Source organism: Hydra viridissima, unplaced genomic scaffold, assembly GCF_058129835.1.
Source record: "Hydra viridissima isolate aposymbiotic clone 2 unplaced genomic scaffold, HvirCarnegie_v1 scaffold_4, whole genome shotgun sequence".
Taxonomy (NCBI): Eukaryota; Metazoa; Cnidaria; class Hydrozoa; order Anthoathecata; family Hydridae; genus Hydra; species Hydra viridissima.
In genome coordinates, this window is record NW_028324303.1 from 4,732,501 (window position 1) to 4,755,765 (window position 23,265).

At 29.7% G+C, this 23,265-nt stretch overlaps 4 protein-coding genes and 1 long non-coding RNA gene across 5 annotated transcripts; 4 read left to right on the top strand and 1 right to left on the bottom strand.

Annotated features, from left to right (window-relative positions):
- Positions 1 to 504: 504 nt before the first annotated feature.
- Positions 505 to 3,917, bottom strand: LOC149889483 (uncharacterized). Its single transcript, XM_090085027.1, has 2 exons — positions 3,737 to 3,917; positions 505 to 2,841 (listed from the first exon to the last, which is right to left on the bottom strand). Exon 2 carries the CDS (start codon positions 2,595 to 2,597, stop codon positions 1,833 to 1,835), a length of 765 nt encoding a protein of 254 aa, XP_089941153.1. The 5' UTR covers positions 2,598 to 2,841; positions 3,737 to 3,917; the 3' UTR covers positions 505 to 1,832.
- Positions 3,918 to 4,339: 422 nt separating this feature from the next.
- LOC149889484 (enhancer of rudimentary homolog) lies at positions 4,340 to 5,663 on the top strand. Its single transcript, XM_090085028.1, has 4 exons — positions 4,340 to 4,496; positions 4,744 to 4,834; positions 5,078 to 5,198; positions 5,334 to 5,663. Exons 1-4 carry the CDS (start codon positions 4,494 to 4,496, stop codon positions 5,425 to 5,427), a joined length of 309 nt encoding a protein of 102 aa, XP_089941154.1. The 5' UTR covers positions 4,340 to 4,493; the 3' UTR covers positions 5,428 to 5,663.
- A 164-nt stretch (positions 5,664 to 5,827) lies between these two features.
- On the top strand, positions 5,828 to 8,680 carry LOC145183010 (splicing regulator SDE2-like). Its single transcript, XM_090085026.1, has 6 exons — positions 5,828 to 6,408; positions 6,674 to 6,903; positions 7,030 to 7,196; positions 7,314 to 7,398; positions 7,646 to 7,898; positions 8,105 to 8,680. The coding sequence occupies exons 1-6, from the start codon at positions 6,307 to 6,309 to the stop codon at positions 8,309 to 8,311; spliced, it is 1,044 nt and encodes a 347-aa protein (XP_089941152.1). The 5' UTR covers positions 5,828 to 6,306; the 3' UTR covers positions 8,312 to 8,680.
- Positions 8,681 to 12,847: 4,167 nt separating this feature from the next.
- Positions 12,848 to 13,948, top strand: LOC149889485 (uncharacterized). Its single transcript, XR_016451991.1, has 3 exons — positions 12,848 to 13,010; positions 13,112 to 13,283; positions 13,657 to 13,948. It is a non-coding gene; the product is annotated as an uncharacterized LOC149889485 (long non-coding RNA).
- Positions 13,949 to 21,186: 7,238 nt separating this feature from the next.
- Positions 21,187 to 22,581, top strand: LOC149889486 (zinc finger MYM-type protein 1-like). The gene has a single exon (XM_090085127.1). The coding sequence runs from the start codon at positions 21,187 to 21,189 to the stop codon at positions 22,579 to 22,581; it is 1,395 nt and encodes a 464-aa protein (XP_089941253.1).
- The last annotated feature ends 684 nt before the right edge of the window (positions 22,582 to 23,265 follow it).

Genomic DNA, 23,265 nt, shown 5'->3' on the forward strand with positions numbered 1-23,265 from the left:
ACTTCCTCAAAAATTGAACTCCTTGATGTAAACTTACGCTGACATAATTAGAAAACATTCAAACCCTCTCCAAGAAGAAAATCTTCTCCAAGAAGCAAAATCTCTCCAAGAAGCAAATTCTCTCCAAAAAGCAAATCCTCTTTAAGAAGCAAAACGTTCAAAATTAACCCATAGATTTTAGAAATGTGAAAGAAGTTGTTGTTTAGAAAAAAAAGATTTTTTTTAAAGGCTTTTTAATATAGTAACTTAGTTCATGGTATAAAGCATGGCCTACTATAGTGACAGGCCGAGTAAACGTACGGCTTTTAAAAAAACTGTAGGCGAGTTGTTTTTTTTACGGAAGCATTCGTTTTTTAGGTTATTTAATAAATAGATTCATTAGTTCATTAGATAATAATTAATTTATCATAAATAAAGGTTTTTGTAACAAATAAAACCTCTTAAATAAAAAAAATCGTTTATTAAATGCAAACCGCATTTCATTATAACATAGTAAAGACTCACTTTTTATAGTACTAAAGCTCAAACATCTTTATGAAAAAAAAACAACAACATAACTTTTCAAAATAAAACTACAATTAGTTAAAAAAAAACAATATTATATATATCATGTTTAAGATAGTTTCAATATTTTCATTTTGGGTTCCTTTGAAGATCGCGGGGAGTAAAGGTGGCAATAATTGTTTAAAAATATATTGGCAAGGATTCTACAATGTTTTTTTGAAACATTGGTAAATCCATAAAAGTCAGATACCATCAAAAAGCTGTTAGATAAGCTAACACGACAGAGACATTTGTAAAGATGGTGAAATAAAATGTACGAATAAAATATCCAATGGCAGATGTTATCAACAGGCAAAGTTAACCCACCATGATTAATCTCTCTGATATATTCTCCAAATTGGTCAAAACAAAATAATGTATCTTCAAATGGAGGATCTTCTCTACTGACATAGCCGGCAATATAAACCAAAGACATTTTAATTTCTTTAGACAAATTGCTTTCAATAACAGGAAGATTATGAAAAACATTCAACAAAGTATCATCTTGCATTACATAATTACATTTGTCACACAAATGACTTGATGAAACTTCTAAATCATTAGCTATGATACCAATATTTAAGCAAACATACTTATGACTTGTAATTAGTAAATGTTTCACTAGTTCAACCATTCCACGACACGTATGGGAAAAAGCACGAGAAGTATCTTTGGTTAAATTTTTTATTCTTTGACCGTGTATTTCAGGTGCCATTTTTTCGACCATATCAGCCAAATTTAAAAGAAAGTTCAATCATTCATCATTGTTTGATGAAAAAACAGCACGATTTTCATCTCTAGTACAAATGTTTTCATAAAGTCCTTTAACGTTAACAATTTTAAAAAATTTAATAAAAATAGATAAAAAAACTGTAGTGTCATCAACATTTTTTATGGATGAATGAGTTTTTAAAGCAGCTACAGTCTCATCACAAAATACTCTTAAACAAGTTGACACATTTTGACGTTCAATTAGTTTAGGAGAAATTGCAGTTTCATTTAGTTTAGACAGTTTTACAATAGCATCTTTTTCATGTTGAAAAAGTTTTTTAAGATCTGACCATTTTGCAGTTCTTGAAACACCTTCATAAGTAAAACATAGTTCTTGGCATTTTTCTGTAAGCCAATTATTACGAATAGATTTTATTAAATGAACAAAATCATAAAGAAGAAAAATATTATCATTAGTACACCAAGTATTACGGAGATTAAACATTCCAAAAAACTTTTTATTTACTTTATTATTGTCGCAAAGAATAGCAACAACAGAGCCACCATTTTTTATTGTTTCAACCACAATTTTTTATTGTTTCAATTGTTTGCATTGTTTGATCATACTGAAATTTAGCATCTAAACCTGTTATTGGTAATGCTTTATACAAAAACTGTTTTCCACCAAACAAAGAACAAATCATTAAACCCAAAACTGTTTTTGCCAATTCATTTGGGGAGTTAACAGATTTACCAAAAATGTTACCTCCTTGATATGTTAACTGTGGTTTAACATAAATTTCATCAATTAGTAGAATGACCAGTCTTTGAGAAATAGAACATTTGTCAAAATACAACTTTAAAAAATCATCATCTCCAACATTTCTAACTTTTGATGTCAATTTTGTCATCAGTGATATACTTGGTAGTTCATAGTCATCACGTAATCGAGAATAAAGTGTTCTTGACAATGAAAAATACTCAAATGCCCTGGCAACCATATCAGGAGAATATTTTTTTTCACCAATAAACACTAAGGAGTTCATACTTAACATCTGTTCAATGATAATACTTTTTTTGTGATCGATTGGTAAAGAATTCAGATAGTGTATTGCAGCATGGAGACAACTAATACAGTTAATAGTATTTATATGATTGTAAGAAAGAGGTTTTATGATGCACTTAATACCACAGTGGTAGCTATCAAAGGATAAATCATTTTTTATCTTTAAAATAAACTTTGGAACACCCAAGTTGTCTAATGTATCAGCAGATTGAAGATGTAAACAGTTTTCATAGATATTTGATATTATTGAAAAAGAAAAAGATATAGATTTAGACATTATTTTTTCACACAAATCATCAAAGGATGAAATATTGTCAGCTTTTACAAAATCTTCAATTTCATCAGGCACAATACTTCTAAAAGATGGTAATGCTTTACTTTTTGGTCTTGGTGGTGCCTGTGGAGTTGGAATTTGACTTGAGTTTACAGAAGAAAATACAGATGGTGGATATTTTGGTCTTAACTTTCCGTAAACTAAAGTTTTTTCATAGTTTTTAGGCCAATGATCTTCACAAATAAAGGCGCTACTCCACTTTCTCCCCCCCCCTAATTTTATGATTGATTCTGATAGAGAATTTTATGCTGATTAAGAATCGTATAAAAACATGGGTCTCAAAATCAACGGAAAGTGCTCTAATCTGATGTTGAAAGTACAAAAATATACCACAAATCGCTAATATTCGCCATCTTGAATTCACTAACTTTACGGTTGATATTGTTTTTAACCGCAAAACATTGCCAGCCTGGTTTTTACTATAAGGAATTTTTTCTGGTTTAATATAGATAGCGATTCTATATTAAACCTGAAGCACTCCTTTTTATATGACAAACATAATGAAAATGAATTCACGGGGGGTTAACTTGAAGTTTTAAAAGAAAGTCAATAGTTTTAAAGAATTATTTTTATAATTAAAAAATTTTTATCTTGTTTTAAAGTGAATTGTAAAATATAATCAATGAAAGAATTTTTCAACTTATTTGACAAAAGTTTTAAAAGACACTCAAGCTAACAAACTAAGAATCCAGTTGAAGCAAATTGACGCGATAAGAGTAAATGCCATTGAATTTCATTACCTGGTAAGAGAAAAAAAATGCGGTCAATACACCTGATTATGAAACTTAACGCACCGGTTCTTTGTTCTTTTATTCGAAATCTTTTATATAAAAAATAAAAACCAGGCTGTTGATACTTTGAAAGGATAACTTTTAAACAAAAAAAAATCACTTTTCAAGATGGCGAATATTAGCGATTTGTGGTATATTTTTGTACTTTCGACATCAGATTAGAGCACTTTCCGTTGATTTTGAGACCCATGTTTTTATACGATTCTTAATCAGCATAAAATTCTCTATCAGAATCAATCATAAAATTAGGGGGGGGGGGGGGGAGAAAGTGGAGTAGCGCCCAAATAAAAGTATTTGGGCCATCTGGAATGTTATCTCGAGGTATAGCACTTATGCATCTTTTTCGTTCATCCAGATTTTTTTTATTTGGAAGGCGAAAAACTTTCACAGACTTTGTAACATCGTAGTTACCTCTGCATCCTGAGACACAACACTTAAAAACCATATTTTATGAATCTAATTATTTAGATCTAAAAAGAATGCAAATTTAATACACATACAATATAATTGAAATTAATTGAATATCAAATTGAAAGAACACGTCTTTTTCCTTGATCGCGCCATATTACAAATTATTAAAAGAAAAACTCGCCTACAGTTTTTTTAAAAGCCGTACGTTTACTCGGCCTGTCACTATAGTAGGCCATGGTATAAAGTCAATTAAAAATTATGAGCGCAACATTTTCTGTAAACTAAATCTAATTTGATTAAAAAATAGTAAAGTTTATTATAGATGATACAAATATTATTATCATGATGTAAATAAGTTCTAATTAAAATGATAATAAGCAACTAAAAACCGAAGCTTTTACTTTTTTAAGTAAAATTAGTTTACCTTGCACCGCCTTCCCCTACATGACTGCGTTTAGAGTTTTTTTGGCGGCACGTAATATTAATAACCGGCAGATGCATTTTATTGACCTTGCGGAAGCATAACTGATTATTCTTTGGTATCAATAACTTGGAGTTGTATATATCAGAAATATCAGCATTTTCTATCATAAAGTTTGGCTTCCAGCAAAGTTGGCATAGTCTTCTCTAAATAGCGATGGTATAATTGCATCTATTTTTTCGTAACATTTAAATTCTTCTTGCTCAAAATTTTTTCATAATTTCTTACAAATATTTGTAATTAATTCATAATGGCTCGTTTTTATTACTAACGTAATTATCAGCTGTTTTTATGATTGCATTCAAATGTAAGATTATGCCATCTTATTACATAATCTATGGTACCAAAGTTTGCATTGTAAATTCAGAAACTGTAAAATGTTTATCTTTTTATTAATACTTTACAGTCAGATCATACAATTCTTCTCGTTCAACCAAGCAACAAGCTCGAAACTAGAACATATTCAGATTTTGAAACAGTGGATGAGTGTATGGAAGGTTAGCAGTTTTTTTTTTTTTTTTTTTATGACTGAGCACGCAGCCATTTAAATGTAGTTTATAGCATAATTTAAAACTTTCCCTTAAGACTTCTTTTGTAAAGAGATTAAATTATCCCATTTTAATTTGAATAAACAGCATATTTTATCTGCTGCATATTTTAGTGGAAACTGTCTTTAATATCATTAAATTATTCAAGTTTTGATTCAATGAAAATAAAACTATATTACTTTTGCTTTTTAGGAGTTTGCAAAATTTATGAAGAACATTTGAAGCGGACACATCCACATAGTCCTTCAATCACTTATGATATTAGTCAGCTTTTTGATTTCATTGACAATCTTACAGATCTCAGCTGTTTAATGTAGCTTCACTTTTTAGTTCTGTTGTGTTTTTTTATATGATATCATATTCAAACCCTTTATTTGTTATATGCTTTAATATACAACAAATAATATGTGAATTATGAAAAAAAGTTCTTTGTTTAATTTTGTTATAGATTGGATAAAAGCAAGCAAATGTATGCCCCAAAGGGTAAAGATTATATTAAAGATCGCATATATAAAATGTTACGTGGACAAGCAGGAAAATGAGGCAATAAATTCAAAAAGAAAAGGGACTTTTTTAACAACATAAATGCATAAAATAATACAATTTTTATTTGAGTTAAAGTTGTGTCATTTAAAAGTCTTTACTAGCATCAAATAGATGTTAAAGTTAAAAATTGAATTATAAAATTACATTGAATAGGGGTGTAATGAATATTATTATGTAAAGTTGTTTTATCCTTGTAGATAATTTCTTTGAAGTAAATGATTTAGCATGTTAAGTTTTATTTTCCATTTAATTGTTTAGGATAAGCTGATGCTTCTTAATGTGTAAATTTTTGTTTTTTTGCTTTTGATTTTCTATTCTTGTGAACTATAAATCATCTATGATTATTTAAAACTAAAAAAAAATTTTAGATTTGTGCATCTTTAAATTTAAAAAAATGATTTTTTTTATTGATGTGAAATAGAAGCAGATAGACCTTACTAATTGTTATGTTGCTCTAAATGTGGCTAACGTCTGTAATTTTAAATTAACATCTTTCTTCCTTCCCAATCATGATAATCTTTCTTCCTTCCCAATCATGATAATCTTTCTTCCTTCCCAATCATGATAATCTTTCTTCATTCCCAATCATGATAATCTTTTAATAGGGACAAAAAAGTTTCATTTATTTATGGTCCTCTTGTTTGTTTTAGTTCTACAGTATTCTTTGAAAGATAGTTTTATACATTCTGTACATTTGCTGAACAAATCCAGACTATTAAATAGTTTTCTTTTTACCATTCTCTGCTTTATTAAAGTTTTTCAAGTCAAGAAAATTGATCATTTACTTTCATACTTAAGTTAATTTTCTGGATAATTTTTTTTTTTGGCCTTCAAAATGTTTAAATGTGTTAAGATTGTTTTTCAGCTGCTTAAAGATGATAAAAGTAACTTACAAAAAATCTTGGTCATCAAAAAGCTTGCCAATCGAATGTTACACCTCTGTTGTCAACATTCATAAAATGATTGCTCAAGCTGAGGTATTTATTGACTCTTATATTGTTATATATATTTTTTATTAATATTTTTTTAATTTTTTTTTTTATTGAAAAGTAGATAACTATGCATAAAAAATTGAGGACAGAAAATTTTTTCTTTTAGTAAAACTTTTATTGTGCTTAATCATGATGTGATGATGATACTAAATGTGATGTGATGATGATACTAAATGTGATGTGATGATGATACTAAATGTGATGTGATTTACTAAATTGTACTTAAACTGAGGCTTTGCATTATTGATAGGGTATTTGTATGAGCAGCTTTTATTTGGTTTGCAATGGAAAAATTCTGAATCACAGTGATAAAGTTGGTCATGATTGCACATTGACTGCACATATTCGCACACTTGGTGGTAAAGGTGGATTTGGATCAATGTTGAGGGCAATTGGAGCACGTATCGAAAAAACTACTAATCATGAAGCTTGCAGAGATCTCAGTGGTCGAAGGATGAGAGATGTGAACAATGAAAAGCAGTATGTTTTTGTATATAAAATTCAATATTTAAATAGAGTTTAAAATAACTCTTAATTTGTGAGCAGGTTCCTTTGTTTTAGAGGAATTATCTTCCACCTTTTATCCACAATACTTTTATTTTGAAGAATTGGAGAATGGCTTAAAAAAAAGCATGACAAGGAAGATGAAAGAGAAAAAGCAAGAGAGGAAAAACTAAAGCGCTTATTAAATCCTGTCCATCACTATGTTGATCAAGGGTATACAACTCACCTACAAGATAATGCAAGCAATGTTGAAGAAGCTCTTAAAGCTGGTATTTGTTTCCTTATTTTAAATAATGATGAATGTAAACAATGTGCAATCTTTTTTTTTTTTTTTTGCAACTTTTATTTAAATTTATGTATTTCAATAAATTTATTTATTTTTACAGCACTTCAAAAGAAAAAATTAAAGTCTAAAGTGAAACACAGCTCTGAAGATGAAGGAGCTCCGCGCAGCAAAAAGAGCTGTTTATGGTAAGTATCTTTGATTGCTTTGTTCAAAAATCAGACATCAAAGTTGTAAGCTATCTTGTATATTGTTATTACTTCTGACTTTGAGTCAAGATATTAATTTAAATATTAAATGTTTTTGGTTTGCTGTATAAAGCATTTTGTGCTTTATACAGCAAACCAGCATGCATCAGTTTGTACCAGCATGCATCAGTTTGCATCAGCATTTATCAAAAAGTTTCATTTTTGCTTTTAATATTTTTGTTGATAGGATTGGAGTCAGTGATGAAGAAAGTGATTTGGAAGACTCAGATGAAATCAAGCATGAAAACTTTGATTTAAAAAAAAATGCCAGTTTAGAAATGTCTATCCCCTCTCCGGGAGTAATTGAAAGTGATTCTGTATCTCCTGAAACAGATGACAATAGTGAACTTAATTTACAAACAATTAATAAATCAACATCAGCTAAAAACCAGGAGAAACCTAATACACCACCTCAACAAGATGAATTGCTTTTTGTTGAGGTTTCGTTTGTTTCTTTTTTTTTTGGATATTAATTTTCATGTGCACAAGGGTGTGAATGAAAGGTTTTGTATCCTCATAATATGCGTGCTGAAAGAGTGCGATTTTTTCGTATTTACGTACTTTGTGTACTTCTAATGTAATGTTAATACTTATAAACTTTTTTGAAATTACTTTACTGTGATTTAAGTTTTATTACGTCTTTTAGCCAGTGGATTTAAGCAAATTTAGTTCAGCTGAGGAATTAGAGGAAGTTGGATTAGATCGATTGAAGCTCGCTCTTCAAGCTCTCGGGATGAAATGTGGTGGAACTCTTCAAGATCGTGCAAAGAGACTTTTTCTTACAAAACACACTCCTATTGATCAGATTGAACCGAGTTTGTTTGTGAAAAAGAAATCAGATCATAAATCGTAACTTATGAGAAAAAAACCCAAAACTTTAAGGTCAAATAAAACGAGATACTATAATATCAACCCAAGCTTAATAAAGAGCCAAAAAAACGATCGGGGATAAAAAGTCAATCTGTAGTGCGATATATTATCATAAAGATGAAGTTTAGTTATTTTCCTCATAAGTGTGCCGAAGTAAAGCTTCACTCTCTTTAGTATTTATATCGTGTATCTGGATAATTGTATAAAGTAATCAATTATATTTTTAATTACTGCTAAAAATGCTCAACTTTTAATTTCAAGCCACAAAAAATATTTTTTTATTATTTACCTTGATTTTCAAAAACTTTGTCATATGTTAAGTTTTGATATCATTGGATTTTAAGTCGAAAAAGGTTTTTTTTTTTAGATTTGATTTAATGTTTTTTTAGGTTAGGTTGAACATTCTTTCGTCTAAATAGTTCCGTCAACTGTCATAACTTCTGTCGTATCGAAGTAAATAGTTCCGTCAAACCATAAATTCTGCGAAGTTTACTAAAATAGTACTCTTTATGCATTAGCAACGGTGAAAGATTTTAGTGTGACAAATTTACATCCATGCAAAGTTTGTTTAGTTAAAAAAAAAATAAGTTTAATGGATTTAATAACCATTTACATTAAATTATCCAATTCTTTGTATAGATATAAAAACCATAAATATATTATTTATTGACTATTTACCGACAGATAGCAATTTTCAAAAGTTTTTCTTCTGTTAAGTTAAGATTCTTTACTTCAGAGCATAAGCCTCGTACTCAGGAGCGGTGTGTTTCTATTATTACTGCATGGGGTTCTTCAAAAAAACCATGATGTGACGTGTGGGTTGAGATTTTTTTTTTTTGCTGGATTATGTCTTGCGCAATTGAAAAAAAAACTTTGTTTTTCATGCTACATTAGCTTGATATTTTTAAATTATCAAGATTATTAACTACTACACATATTGTTGTATTACCTTTTAATCTTGAAACAAAAATATCAAGTTGATTACGACGTTTTCTTCTTTCATTTCTTGAAGCCATTTTTAGTTTATACAACAAATATTTTGTTGTTATTAAAGGGTTATAACTTTATTATATTTAATAATTCATTAAAAATAGTTCAAATAAAAAATGATCATCATGATTAATGTCTAACAATACTTAGAAGCTATATGAACGGACAAAAATCTTTGAAGCCAATCTATTTTCTAACCATGTAGCTTTCTCGCAGCGAAAACAACGTTTCAATTCTACATTTTCTCTTATACTTAAAAGCTATACTTACTAAAATCTGTAAAAGTATCTCAATTACTACCATAAAAAAAACCACTCAAACCATATTTACAATATTTAAAAAAAACAACGCCAATATACGCTTTACGGAGTTTCTTTCTGAAGGGAGCAAAATTGTTCTGTTAAATCGTTTTTTTCCGAGTTTTAAAATTCCAGAAAACTGGAGCCGAATTTAGCCCTAAACACACCCTAATTTTTAAAAATCATCAAAGATATCCTATTTTTGTGCTGAAAAGAATTGTAAGCTTCTATTTTCAAGTTTTGATAAAAAAATTGTTTGAGAAAATTCGCCCTTAGAATACCCTGAACCACCAAGGGACCCTTAAGGGGCCCTTAAGTCATTTTAAGCCGGGTAAATTACTGTAGTCGTTACTTAGGACACAGGTGTAAATTAACCTTAGTTTCAGACTTCTTACCAGTACTTTTGTTTTATCTAAACTTTTTATGAAATAGTTAGAATGCTTATAGCAAACCATTTAGTTTTTTTCTTGCTCTTCCTTTCATAAAAGTTGTGGGAACATTCCTAGAAAAAAAAGTCTATATATAAGTTACCCATCAAGTTCACATTTACGTTAAAAGCAAACCAAAGTTTCTCAAGAAATGTTATTTTTGTACAAATATTTTTCTTGAAAACCTTGTAATTTTTTTAAAATAAAAGTCAAAGTATTTTTAGGCGAAAGTGAATGAGACTTAAAAAAGTGTTCCAGATGGAATACTAATTTATTCTAGTTTTATTCTAAAACATCGAAAAGAGAGTGACAAGCAAGGGTATTTGATGTAAGTATCAGTTAAATAAATTATCTACATACCATTTTATCATTCAGATAATTTTTCTAATACTTTATTTGTAATATCTAATATTTTAATTTACTAAGTCTTTGTAAAATGTTATATATTTCAAGGAAATTAAGTTTTTAAAATAAAACTTTAGATTCCATGACACCTTTTTAAAAGAAAATCCATCTATTTGGTTGCCGCTTGTTCCTGAATATAAACTTGTTTAACATCAAAAACAAAAGAAAACGTACAAAGCATTTGAACTTCTGAACAGTGTAAACTAGTAAGCAAGAAGATATTTTTATTACTGATTTTTTCACTCAAAGGTCAATGTGATAAATCTTGCAAATAAAACCTTTTTCAAAGAAGCGAAAAGATTTATCGGAGTAGTTTTCAGCTTACTTTTCTTCTTAAGGAGCAAAGATTTCGTTGATGCATCGCTTTTTACATCATTTGAAATCTTTTTTAAAGACTCCAAATGGTAAAAAAAGAAAAGGTGATTTCTTTTTAAAGACTCCAAACGGTAAAAAAAGAAAAGAGAAGGTGATTTCTTTCCTTTACTAAAATGATATTCTTCAAGTTTCAAATATATACAGTTCTCTCAATTATACATAGTAAAGATTTTAAACATCAAAAACCAGAAAACGCTAAAAAAACGTTCTTTCTTCGTGCTTACTCTTAACCAAGGCCTTACTTACTACAGATCTAACGCGGTTTTTTTGTTTTTTTTTTTTTGTTTTTAGTAAAGAAAGGAATTAGGAAACATGCAACAAATAGAAAAGTTTAAAAAACACCGAGTGAATTAGAGTAAATCACGTAAAAAATATTTATAAGAAAGGTTCGTTAGTAAAAACTTATGTATATGATTAAGCTGTTAAATTAAAGCTAGAAAAAAAACGTGGTCGTCAGAGGATCGAATGGTAAACAGAAAAGTTTTTTTGAGTTGCGATTTCATAACAAGGAAATCATTTAGTAAGTGGTATTGCATTCAAAGATTCTTCTTATAATTTGGAGCGAGTTTGAACGAACATTGTTTTCAAAATTGAATGATGCAGCTGCGTTTCCTTGACATCGAAAAGCAGTTACAGATCTCGATTGTCTCGGTTTCTTGGACTCTTTCATCTCGTTCTTGAATCTCTTAAATTGTCAAAGTTATATTTTGAGAGCACAAAATAAGGAATGAGTTTCAATAGAAGCTTTGAAAAAAGACAACTATAAGGGGGTATGAAATTATGAGGTTGCATTTATCTGTTTGTCTTGCTTTTCCCTCGGTATTGGTGTGTGTGTGTGCGTGTTTTTGTGTGTTTAATTATTTTGTAGATCAGTCTCGTATATGTACAGTGCCCCAAAAGTTACTGATTTGTTTTGCTAATCGCTTCTAAACTAATCAGCTTTTTTGTGTTTTATTTTCAGGTAAATGAAGATAAACTCCAAAAATTTTTAGATAATTACTTTTCATTTCCACAACAACGTTCTGCAATAGTGTTGATGTATTGACGAAAAAATCATTCAATTATTGCAATATAGCATAAATTTCGATTCGAATAGTTAGGGATCAGGTCCGTTAACTTAAGAACAGGAAGACCACGCTCAAGGCCTTCGTTAGAAAATATAGAGCATTTAGCCAAAAGTATGCTAGAATATCCAGAAACATCAATACGAAGAAGAGTGCAAAGATTAGAGCTTTAAAGGTCATCACTGCAATGATACTTATGGTCAGATCTACACTTATTTCCGTACGAAATGCAGTTGTAACTCAAGAACTTGTTTTTGTTTACAGTTCCATTCTGCTCAAAATGAGCTTCGTCTGATATTAATAGTTTTGAAGCAAAATCTGGAATTTCATTTAAGAATTGCATGGAGCAAGTTTTTAAATATCAAGTTGAATACACAAAAGACCTCGGAAACTAATTGTCAACAAAAGACATTTAATAAAATCACATTAAAATCAGTAAACCACCACGTGATATGCCTGGTTCTTTTAACAACCATAAAAAAAAACAAATGACAAATGCATTTTGCACATTCTAAGACGCTTTGAAAGTTAGTGTAAAATCTTGATAAAGATTTTTTTTAATGTTTTTTTGATCTTCTTAATTTATTAACATTGAATTTAATGATTTTAACAACTCAACGCTTTTATTTTTATGTTCATTAAAGATTCTTCTTTATCAAAAGAACTATCTTTAGCAATTGTAAACATTTCTACAAAATGTCACTCTTTATGCACTAGAGAATCTGAAAATTTAACTGAATATTGCAAAAACTTACTAACAAAATATAGCAAAAGTGAGAAATCTTCCTTAATTAAAGTTTTCTCATTTCTAATTTATATTGAGCTTTAAATACATCGTTTTCAATATAATAATGTATTAGTTTCTCTTAATTGACTTTAAATGACTTTTTATTGATGAAATTAATTGAGCTTAAACGTGACGCGTGTAGAAGGCTATTGTCAGTTTTCAAATGTTTGTAAGTGCATTTCAAATGCACGCAACAATTTAAACATATAAAGGGAATTGATCTCAAACTTTATGCTCGTTATTGCAACATTTTAACAAAGACAATGAGGCGCTATAAAAACTCACCAAATTAAATATTAGCACTTGATGATACAGCTTGGAAAAATATAGCAAGGTAAGCTATAGCCAGCAAATGATAAAATATTTATAAAGATATTATATAACATAAAATAATTTTCACAACTACTTTTAACTATGAAACCATTTATTTACAGAAATGAAGTCTGGCATTTTGTTTTTGGTTATTAACTTGGTGGTGTTTGGAGAAGTAATCTCCGTTTGCAGGCCACCAGCAGATACTCCCGAGGACTGCCAAATAATTTGTAAAAAAACCAAAAATTGCTTTTACTTTACTTGGAATTCTGTTACCTATTCCTGTTACCTTAAAGTAAGAACATTTTGCAAGCTTAAGATTAATTTTTGTTTATTATTGGTTCTATTGGTGACCCATTTTCTAGATTACAATATCTCCTATCCAATTTTACCCCACCATTTTCTCTACTGCATCTGAAAAATTTTTGGTACTGATTTTTATAGGATTATTTTTGCATAATTTGCATAATTTGAATTATTTAGTAACAGTCTTTCAAAAAACTTATTTATTGAGAATTTCTTTCAGTTAAACAGAATTTACATACTAAACACTGAGCTTAAAACTTTTCTAATTTACATATTTAGCTAATTTAGCAGCAAATAAATTTTGTTACATGTAAAAGCAGATTTTTAAAAAGCGGTTTCTTTTAAACTTTTTTTTTTTCAAGGGAGACAGAGACTGGGTAAAAATTAGCTTTAAAGATAGTTTCGGAGGTAGTGTTGGAGGATCATTGGAAGAAGGAATTGATTACAATGGTGGGGATTTACCCGACTGCTCATAATTTCCCTTATTTTCTAAAACAATTGAATTGTAATCAAGTTTATTATAAAGATATTCAGCAGCTTATAGGTTTTATGGTTTGTCTTTTCTTGTTTGTCTGCTTGTAGTTGCTGTAGAAAGTGAAATAGTACAGAATGTAAACAAAAAAATATGTTAAATAAAGTTATCAAACTCTTTTAGATTGTTTTTTTAACGTTATACGCAAATATTTAATAAATATTTATAATAAAGTTTTTATTTCAAAATATACAAAAATGACTATGCAGTAGCAAACAAAAAGTATAAAAAAATGATAAAATCTGGCTTTTTATCAGCGCATAAGTTTGTGAAAACCTGTTTAGTTAAGTTAGAACCAGGATGAATTGCAGACCTCGTGTATGTAAAGCCTAATTTCTTTCTAAGAGTAATCAAAGTTAATTTCACAAGTAGAACTAAATAACATTCTTATTTTGCTTTCATACTTATGAACATTGATAATATTTTTTAAATTTCTCATTCTCTTTCTATTATACTAGGAGTCTGCGTATCGTTTCATTGCGTATCGTTATCATTCCGATATGATAGCGGAAAAAATTGTCATCGGACTGACTAGAGTTCCGATATATACCGCGATTTAAACTAACTACAATACCGAATAAAATTTTTTTATCGGTTTTTTGTCATAATCATTCCAATGACACTTTTTTATCCGCTATCATATTGGAATGATAACAATGACCATGTTTTCCGAGCGAATATCAATCAATTGAAACCTGAAAATCATCATAAGACTGATTAATGCAAACTAGGGTCGTATTTCACCAGAATAAAAACATGGGCAAATAAGAAACTTTCCAACTGATTATCAAAAATGGTACAATATATTTCCTCAAAACTCTTGATTTTTTTTATTTAGTCTAACTAAAATTAGTCGACTAACATTTCAGTCAAACTAAATTTAGTCGACTAACGTTTTAGTCTAACTAAAATTATTCGACTTACTTTTTAGTCTAAAATTAGTCGACTACATTTTTAGTATAACTAAAGTTAGTCGACTGACATTTTAGCGTAACTAATATCAGTCAACTAACTTTGTAGTCTAACTGAATTTAGTCGACTAAATTTTTAATTTGCGAAAAATATATTGTTACTGTTGCCCAAAAAATACTTTTTTAAAATCTTATTATGCGTTAGTTGTAAAGCGGTTTGAGCGACATGCTTTTAATTAAAAATTGCTGTAAGTTACAATTTTTATCTGCAGGGCATCTATTTCAAGGTTCGATTTTCAGAGTTTTTCAGGTTTTTGGAGAAAGGTTTGCGACATAGACACTTGGAATTTTGTAACAAAACTTATCTAATTAGTCTCCCGTTATTATTAAGTACTTGTTTTAAATTTTAATGAAAAGCGGTTCAGATCTGGATTTTTTCAATTTCTAATTAAAGTGAATTATAAATTATAAAACACATGTGAAATCAATTTATAAAAAAAAAATGGTGCCATGTTTTTGAAAAGTGTGTTATGTGCAGAAGCATTTCGGATTTCTTTTATATAATACCTGCAATCATTTTTTGAGGTAATAATTTGTAATTCCTTTCGTTCTACACTCATACAAACGCAGATATTTACAGTGACAACAATAAGATTTAAACAGTTGTCAATAAATGTTTTTTATTATTTCGATATTGTGTAATTGAATATATATCTTGTTCAACTCTCAATTTTGTTTTTCTTTTAAAAATTATTATTAAAATACTAATAACTAATTATGTATTCGGTATAAAATATCAGCTGTTTTTGACGGAGTTATTCTGCTAACAAACCAATTTTTATTTAATTCAATAAAAGAAAATTTGGGGCAATACTAGGTACAAACAAAATATTTTTATTACCGAGTTGTCAAAAATTATATTACGTATTTTAAATTTCTTAAAAGCAATAAATTTTGATGAATATCTTTATAATTTCATGGTATAGGTTATTCTTTTTTTTTTTTTTTTGCACTAAATCTTGTTTTAGTCAACTAATTCTACTTAGACTAAAAAGTTAGTCGGCTAATTTCAATTAGACTAAAACTGACCATAACTCCCACCCCTAGTTTTTATGCAATTCTTAGATAATAGGGAATTTCTATTGATTTCAAATAAAGTAAGAGAATTTACTATTTTAAATTAATTTTTATAGTGCTATGTTCTCCCTCGACATTTTACTGGGCTCTTTTCTCAGTGTAACAGTTACCTTAAGTGAAAAATGCCTTGGTTTCTGACAGTACCTTTAAAACCTAAGCTATGTAATAAATGATCCTCTTTCCTCCTAAAAAATCTTTCATTGGGTTCAGAAAAATTCTTTTAGTGAGATCATAGCTATCTTGCATCTATATTGCGCAAAAACTTTACTTGTTTAATAGCAGAGTTTTTTATGATTTCTAAACCGTCATGGGTTTACCAAGAAGTATATATCAAGTATTTTCATAGAAATTGCGAAGTTCCGCTTTAATAGACAAAATTTTTTATTAATAATGTTTGAAACAAGATTTCTTTTCTAATCAAATATGATAAAAATCTTTATATCAAGAAAGTTAAACAATGATTTAATATTTGCAAAATCTTGCGGCTGCTGAGACATCAGATGGATCTATATATAATTAATGCAGTACTTCAAGAGTTGCTAAGAACTTGGGTTGCTGAAAAAACATTCATTGAAAATTAAGGATTTATATTGATAAGATTAATGGTGGTAAGTTGTGGGCATCCATGCAAATGGCATTCTAAATCTTCATCAAACAAATGAGTAACGTGATACCATAAAATGTGTTTGTTCTTTGGAATGTACACCTACAAGTTCTGTAATAAGAAAGATGTTTTCTAGATGTTTTAGTGAAATGACGCGGGTCGTAATTAAGATTCTGGAACTTTTTTATGTCCTCGGCTTATGAATTACAAGTACAGCACCACAGCGTACAAAAGTTGGAGGTCCATTTCTATCTCGGTTTTTTTAAATTGTTTTTTTTTTCCATCATTGAACCAATGTATATATGAAATAATACATACAACTTTTCTGTGAAACATTCGATTGTTCTAGCTGTTAACCAAAAAAATTCTGGTGACAAGAAAATTGATAACTGCAATTAAATAGACTTAAACTCTCTTGTTAAAAAAAAAATCTATTAAGCTATTCTTACCGATATAAAAGTCTCGTAGCACATAAACTCTTATGGAAAAATTGCATCTCAGTTTAATTTGTCAAAGTTCACAGTTTTTTGATTAAAAAAATAAAATGCGAGGGAAGTGATTCCTTGAAACTTGAAGAGAAATTCAGTGTTGACAGAGAAAAACAAAGATCATGTGCTACTGATTCATTAGGAAAACAATGAAACTATTAATTTCTGTGAAGAATAGAAAGAATTCCAGTTGAGTATAATAGGCAACGTTTAAATTAAACTTAAGATCAGTGGGTAAAGTTCTGTTTCTCTAATGATTAAATCCAAAATATCAAATGCCGGCAATGAAAAAATCCCAAGAGATTGAATATTCCAATAAGATAAAGATTAAAAACATACAGATCAATAAAGATTTTCAATAAGAAATGGTTATTGTCCTTGAATGCCCATAGAAAATCCTTACTTATATCCTTTTGAACATTTATTCCAGCATTTGGATCACCAATTAATGTTACCTTATACCAAATATAATATAATAACTGTAAATTAGGCTTAAACTTGTTTTTAAAAAAAATGCAACGTTATTATACTATAAAAATATATCATTGTTTGCTTAAGAGCTCATTCTGAACGAATCAATAATGGGGCACAGTTGAACAAAAAAAAAAAATATATGAAACACTAGAACTCAAAAATTGCAGGTCTATTTCAGCTGTACAACGTCAAAACACAGTATCTGTATTTTTCATAATTGGATATGAAAATGATTTTGTAAAGTACGTTGGGCCGCCAACTTAACTTCATACTTATCACTTGAAACTTCATACTATGAAGCTTCAAGTGATAAGTATGAAGTTAAGGAGGCAGCCCAACGTACTTTACAAAATCATTTTCATATCCAATTATGAAAAATACAGATACTGTGTTTTGACGTTGTACAGCTGATTTCTTGAGCGAAATTTATTAGCACTCATCAGCTTATTCTCTCTCTCCCCCTCCCCCTCCTTTTTTTGTGATTGATTATGATGCAAAATTTCATGCTGAAATTCTTTTATTGATTATATATCACAATGAACTTTAAAACAATTAAAGTATAAATAAGTATATATAAATATAAATATACATAAATTTATGTAATATATATAAATATATATATATAAATATATATATATATATATATATATATATATATATATATATACATAGCTTTTTCAAGTTGTATTATTTTCAAATACAATATCTCGTGTTCGTATAAGAGTGCTCAATATTTTGTATAAATAGAGCAATATATATATATATGTATATATATGTATATATATATATATATAATGTAGATAAATATATTCAAATATTGACTTTCTTTTAATACTTCAATTGAAAAATCATTTTTATAATGTCTGTCATTTAAAAGGAATGTTTCAGAAAGATTTTGCTATTTCTTCATTTATCTATATATCATCGCTGTTCGAAGACCAACACAAACATGAACACAAACGCCCTAATCCTAACACCTAGCATCGTTTAATTTAAAAACGAGTATTTTCATAGCCAAAGAAAATAAGTTAAAACATTTTTGCCAAAAAGAAAATTAAGGAATTCTATTTTTATCTTTTGATGGAAAGTTCATCTATTCAATCATTATTTTTCTTTAATGATGATAAAAATTTTTATTGAAAACATAGTCGATAATTCTGTAATAAAATTAAAATTCACAAGAAGGAATCACATGTTTCACTAGAGTAACATGTTTTATAGCACGTTTGCCTGATTACACTTGAAAGAACTTTCGCGCATATAATAAACCAAAAAACATTTTTGTTGTAGTAAAAACCAGACAAGCAATGTTTGTTTTTGAGAATAAATTTAACCGTAAAGTTAAATTAACTCAAGATGGCTAATATTTGTGATTTGCCGTATATTTTTGTACTTTCAATTTCAGATTAGAGCATTTTACAATGATTTTGAGACTTATGCTTTTATAAAAATTTTAATCAAAATAAAACTCTCTATCCATAATCTATCATAAAAACAGGGGGGCGGTGGAGAAAGTATAGCATCTCCGTATTATTTATATACTGCATATACAATATCATGTTTGAATAAACTGCATATTATATATACTTCTTACTTTATTAATAGATAAGTATAATAAATGGTTCGAAAAAGAATTCACAAGCGAAATATTTAAATAACCACCTGTGTGGGTATATTAACTGCATCCAAAGCTATAACAAACACGGAAATGTCATTGTGTGCAGTCACTAGTTTTTATGAAATACCAAAGTCAACTCTATCAGTTATGTAAAACAACTACAGAATGAAAATAGCGGAAAAGTTTTACATTTTGAGTTAAATCATTTACGTCGAAAAGTTCTTAATTATGAATAGGAGAAATAGTTGGTTGAATATTTAGTTACAGCATCTAGATCAAGTCATGCATGGCCGTATTAAGGCGGGGGCGGATGGGGCTGCAGCCCCAGGCCCTTATAAAAAAAATAGGCCCTAAGGCCCGTGACTTTTTTTTTTTTTACTTTTTTTTTTTTTTTTTTTTAGGAAACCAGATAAATATTCCTATGTTTCTCAGTTTTTTTAAATCAATTTATTGGGAGCTGCGGAGGCGTTGTGAATAAATAAATGAATAGAGATATACTATATCTTTATCTTCGTATATTTGGCGGAATTTTGGTATTCGCAAATATTTTTTAAATTATTTTTCCGCATAAAGATGTTTTGAGAACATTCAAGTTATTTATGTTTCCATCTATGTCCGCACAACTATCAGTTTTTAAAAAACACGCTAAAAAAATTAACTTCGTGACATAAATCTTTTAATTAAATAGGTTTTATAAGAGAATGCTTTTAAAACATTCGTTGATGTAAAAACCTTTTAAAGGAAAAACAATTATATTAGTGAATGATTTTAAAGCACTCTCTTATAAAACCTATTTGATTAGAAAATTTATGTCACGAAGTTAATTTTTTAGCGTGTATTTAAAAAACTAATAGTTGTGCGGACATAGATGGAAACATAAATAAACTTGAATGTTCTCAAACATTAAAACATCAAAAAAAAATTTATTTTATTTTATTTTATGATTACTTCCGTTACCGTAGAAAATTACAGCATTGCTCATTCGTTTACAAAATTAAAATAAAAAATGAAAAGGAGCGGCCTGAGCGGTTGGGACAAAATGCAAAAAAAGAAGAAGAATGAGATTCAATTAAATAAATTATTGAACAAAAATAAAAAAATGACTGAGTTTTGTAATACTGCAAGTAGTGTCTCGGTATCAGCTACAGCGAGAGCGAGTTCAAATTCACTAACTATGTCAATAATGTCAGCACCAGTTCCAGGTAGTGCTAATAGTGTCCCTGCAGACTCAGCTACAGCAAGTTCAAGAGTCTCAACTATCTCAGCAGTGTTACCCCTGGCTCTGACGACCCACACTGTCAACACCGATGTGGCTGAGTGGATTATAACCGACGACCTGCGTGAGTATTTCAGCAAAAGTGCAGATGGGTTTTTATCATGCCAACATATGGATAGCGATTTTAAATTATCTACTAAAGTACTGCCTGGTGACACTTTTAAGTTTAAACGACAGTGTACAAAGTCCCTTTTTTTCCGGGAAAAAGTGAATGGTGAGAAAATTAAGAGAGACTGGATTTGCTATTCCCCATCAACTGGTAAGGTTTTCTGCGCCCATTGTAAATTATTTAATTCAAAATGTGGAATTGGAGCATCTGCTTTGATGTCATCAGGATATGATGATTGGAAACACGCTGCAAGAGACTTAGCTCGCCATGAAACAAGTGAAACCCACATTCAATCAATTGAAACCCTTTTAACACGTAGGAAAGCTGGAGAGCACATTAGTAAGAGGCTCACAGAGCAATTTGAATTAGAGAAAAAGTACTGGAATGACATACTGTTGCGTATTCTTACCGTAATCAAAATGTTAGCATCGCGTGGGTTGTCATTCCGTGGCAGTAACGAAATTGTGGGTTCTGTCCACAATGGCAATTATTTAGGTTGCTTAGAGCTAGTGGCTGAGTTTGACCCATTGCTTGCAGAACATATTCAGAAAAGAGCGAACAAAGGCCGAGGTCATGTGTCATATCTGTCATCAACTATATGTGATGAATTTATTAATGTGTTAAGTCGTGACGTTTTGGACCACATTTTAACTGAGATTAAAGAAGCAAAATAATTTGCAGTTAGTGTTGACTCAACACCAGATATTTCACATGTAGATCAGCTTACCATTATATTCCGTTACATGACTTCTAAAGGACCAGTTGAACGTTTTGTGACATTTATCCCTATAGAAGAGCACACTGGGGAAGGATTAGCAACAAAGTTACTTGATTTTATGGAAAATACTGGCATTACAATTAAAGACTGCCGAGGTCAATCCTACGATAATGCTGCCAACATGAGTGGCCGTTTCAATGGCATGCAAGCAAAAATAAAAGAACATAATAACTTAGCTGAATACATACCATGTTGTGCTCATTCGCTTAACCTTGTTGGTCAATGTGCTGTAGGATGTTATTCTGAGGCTGTAACGTTTTTTGACTTTGTAAATAAGCTGTTTGTATTTTTTTCTGCCTCCACCTCTCGTTGGAATCGTTTGATGGCAGTTTTAAAGCCACTTAATATGCCTACCTTAAAAAGGTTATCTGATACCAGATGGTCAGCACATTATGATGCTGTACACTCCCTCCAGGTTGGCTATACGCAAGTGAAGTCTACCTTGGATATCATGTGTCAAGATATGTCCCAAAAGCCAGAAACACGACTTGAAGCCGCAGGATTGAAAGATATAATGAGTCATCATGAAACAGGTATCCTAGTTCAATTGTGGTCAAAAATTCTGAATAGGTTCAATTTCACTAGCAATTACTTACAAGGGGCAAACATGGATCTCAACACCGCTACGGAACTGCTTCGTTCTTTGGGTGATTTTGTTCATTCTCTTCGGAGCCAGTTCACAGCATTTGAAAAGGAAGGAAAAGATCTGGGTACCGATTCGTACAAAGGTGAATCAAGGCGAAAGCGCAAGAGGAACCAAGGATGGAATTATGGTGACTCAGAAGATCTAGAGTTATCCCCTTCTGATAAGTTTAAAGTTCAGTGTTTTTTGCCTATAGTTGATCAATTGTTAGTTGCTCTTAAACAGAGGGCTAATGCATATGATACAGTCAGCAAAAGGTTTGGTTTTCTTAAAAATCTACAATCTTTGTCCAATGATGGTATGAGAGATCATGTTTCATTTGTATGTGAAACATATTTTGAAGATGTTGAACCTAACTGTCATGGTGAATTTATTCACTTCACTTCTCTGTTTGCCAAATTGTCACCGCCCAATGAAACTGATTGTGTTGAACTGCAAATGTACACATTTCTAGTTAAGAATAGTTTGACCGATACCTTTGTGAATGTCTACACTGTGTTGAGAATTTATTTGTCTCTTATGGTCACAAACTGTACTGGAGAAAGATCTTTTTCAGTCCTTAAAAGAGTTAAGAATGAACTTAGATCAACAATGGGACAACCTCGCTTAAATGATTTGGCTTTATTATGCATTGAAAGTGACATAGTTAGATCAAGAGATTTCACAGTAGTGATCAAGAAGTTTGCTTCAAAAAAGGCCAGAAAAGTCAATATATAAAAAACTATTTTAAAGTTAATTGATTAACTAAATAGTACATAAATTATGCTACAATTTATATTTATTGTTTTTTTTTATACTACCTTACCGCCACATTAGGCCCTCCTATACTTACAGCCCCAGGCCTAAAAATGTCCTAATCCGGCCCTGAAGTCATGGCTTATAAACAAAAGTTGCTTGTTCATAAGCATTTGAATTTGCTTAGGCAAACAGTAAATGTGTTCCTTAAAACTGAATACATGACTGAAAACTCCTGGCAAAGAATAACTAGTAGGATTTATGCAACATCATAACAAATTATCTTTGCAATCACCTCAAGTAACAAGTTTGTCAAGGACCATGAGCATTAATAGAAAAAAAACTAAAAAGAATTTTTTAGCAATTTGTTTGACTTATAAAATTTCCAGCCTCATCAAATCTATGGTTTCAATCAAACAGATGTAACAAGTGTACTCAGTAAGGTCATTGTAATAACGGGACATAACAAGTTTGTCAAATAATATCAGTTGAACTTGGTACACTTACTATGTATACAGTGAAAGGTGGTTGATAACTTTTTACAACCAGTTTTCATATTTACAAGAGTTGATTTTAAAGTTTAATGATAAAAAACGCTTTACCAGCAAGTTTAGATTTAGCTTATATATCAGGATGGATGACAGCAGAAAACTGTACTTGAAAGAT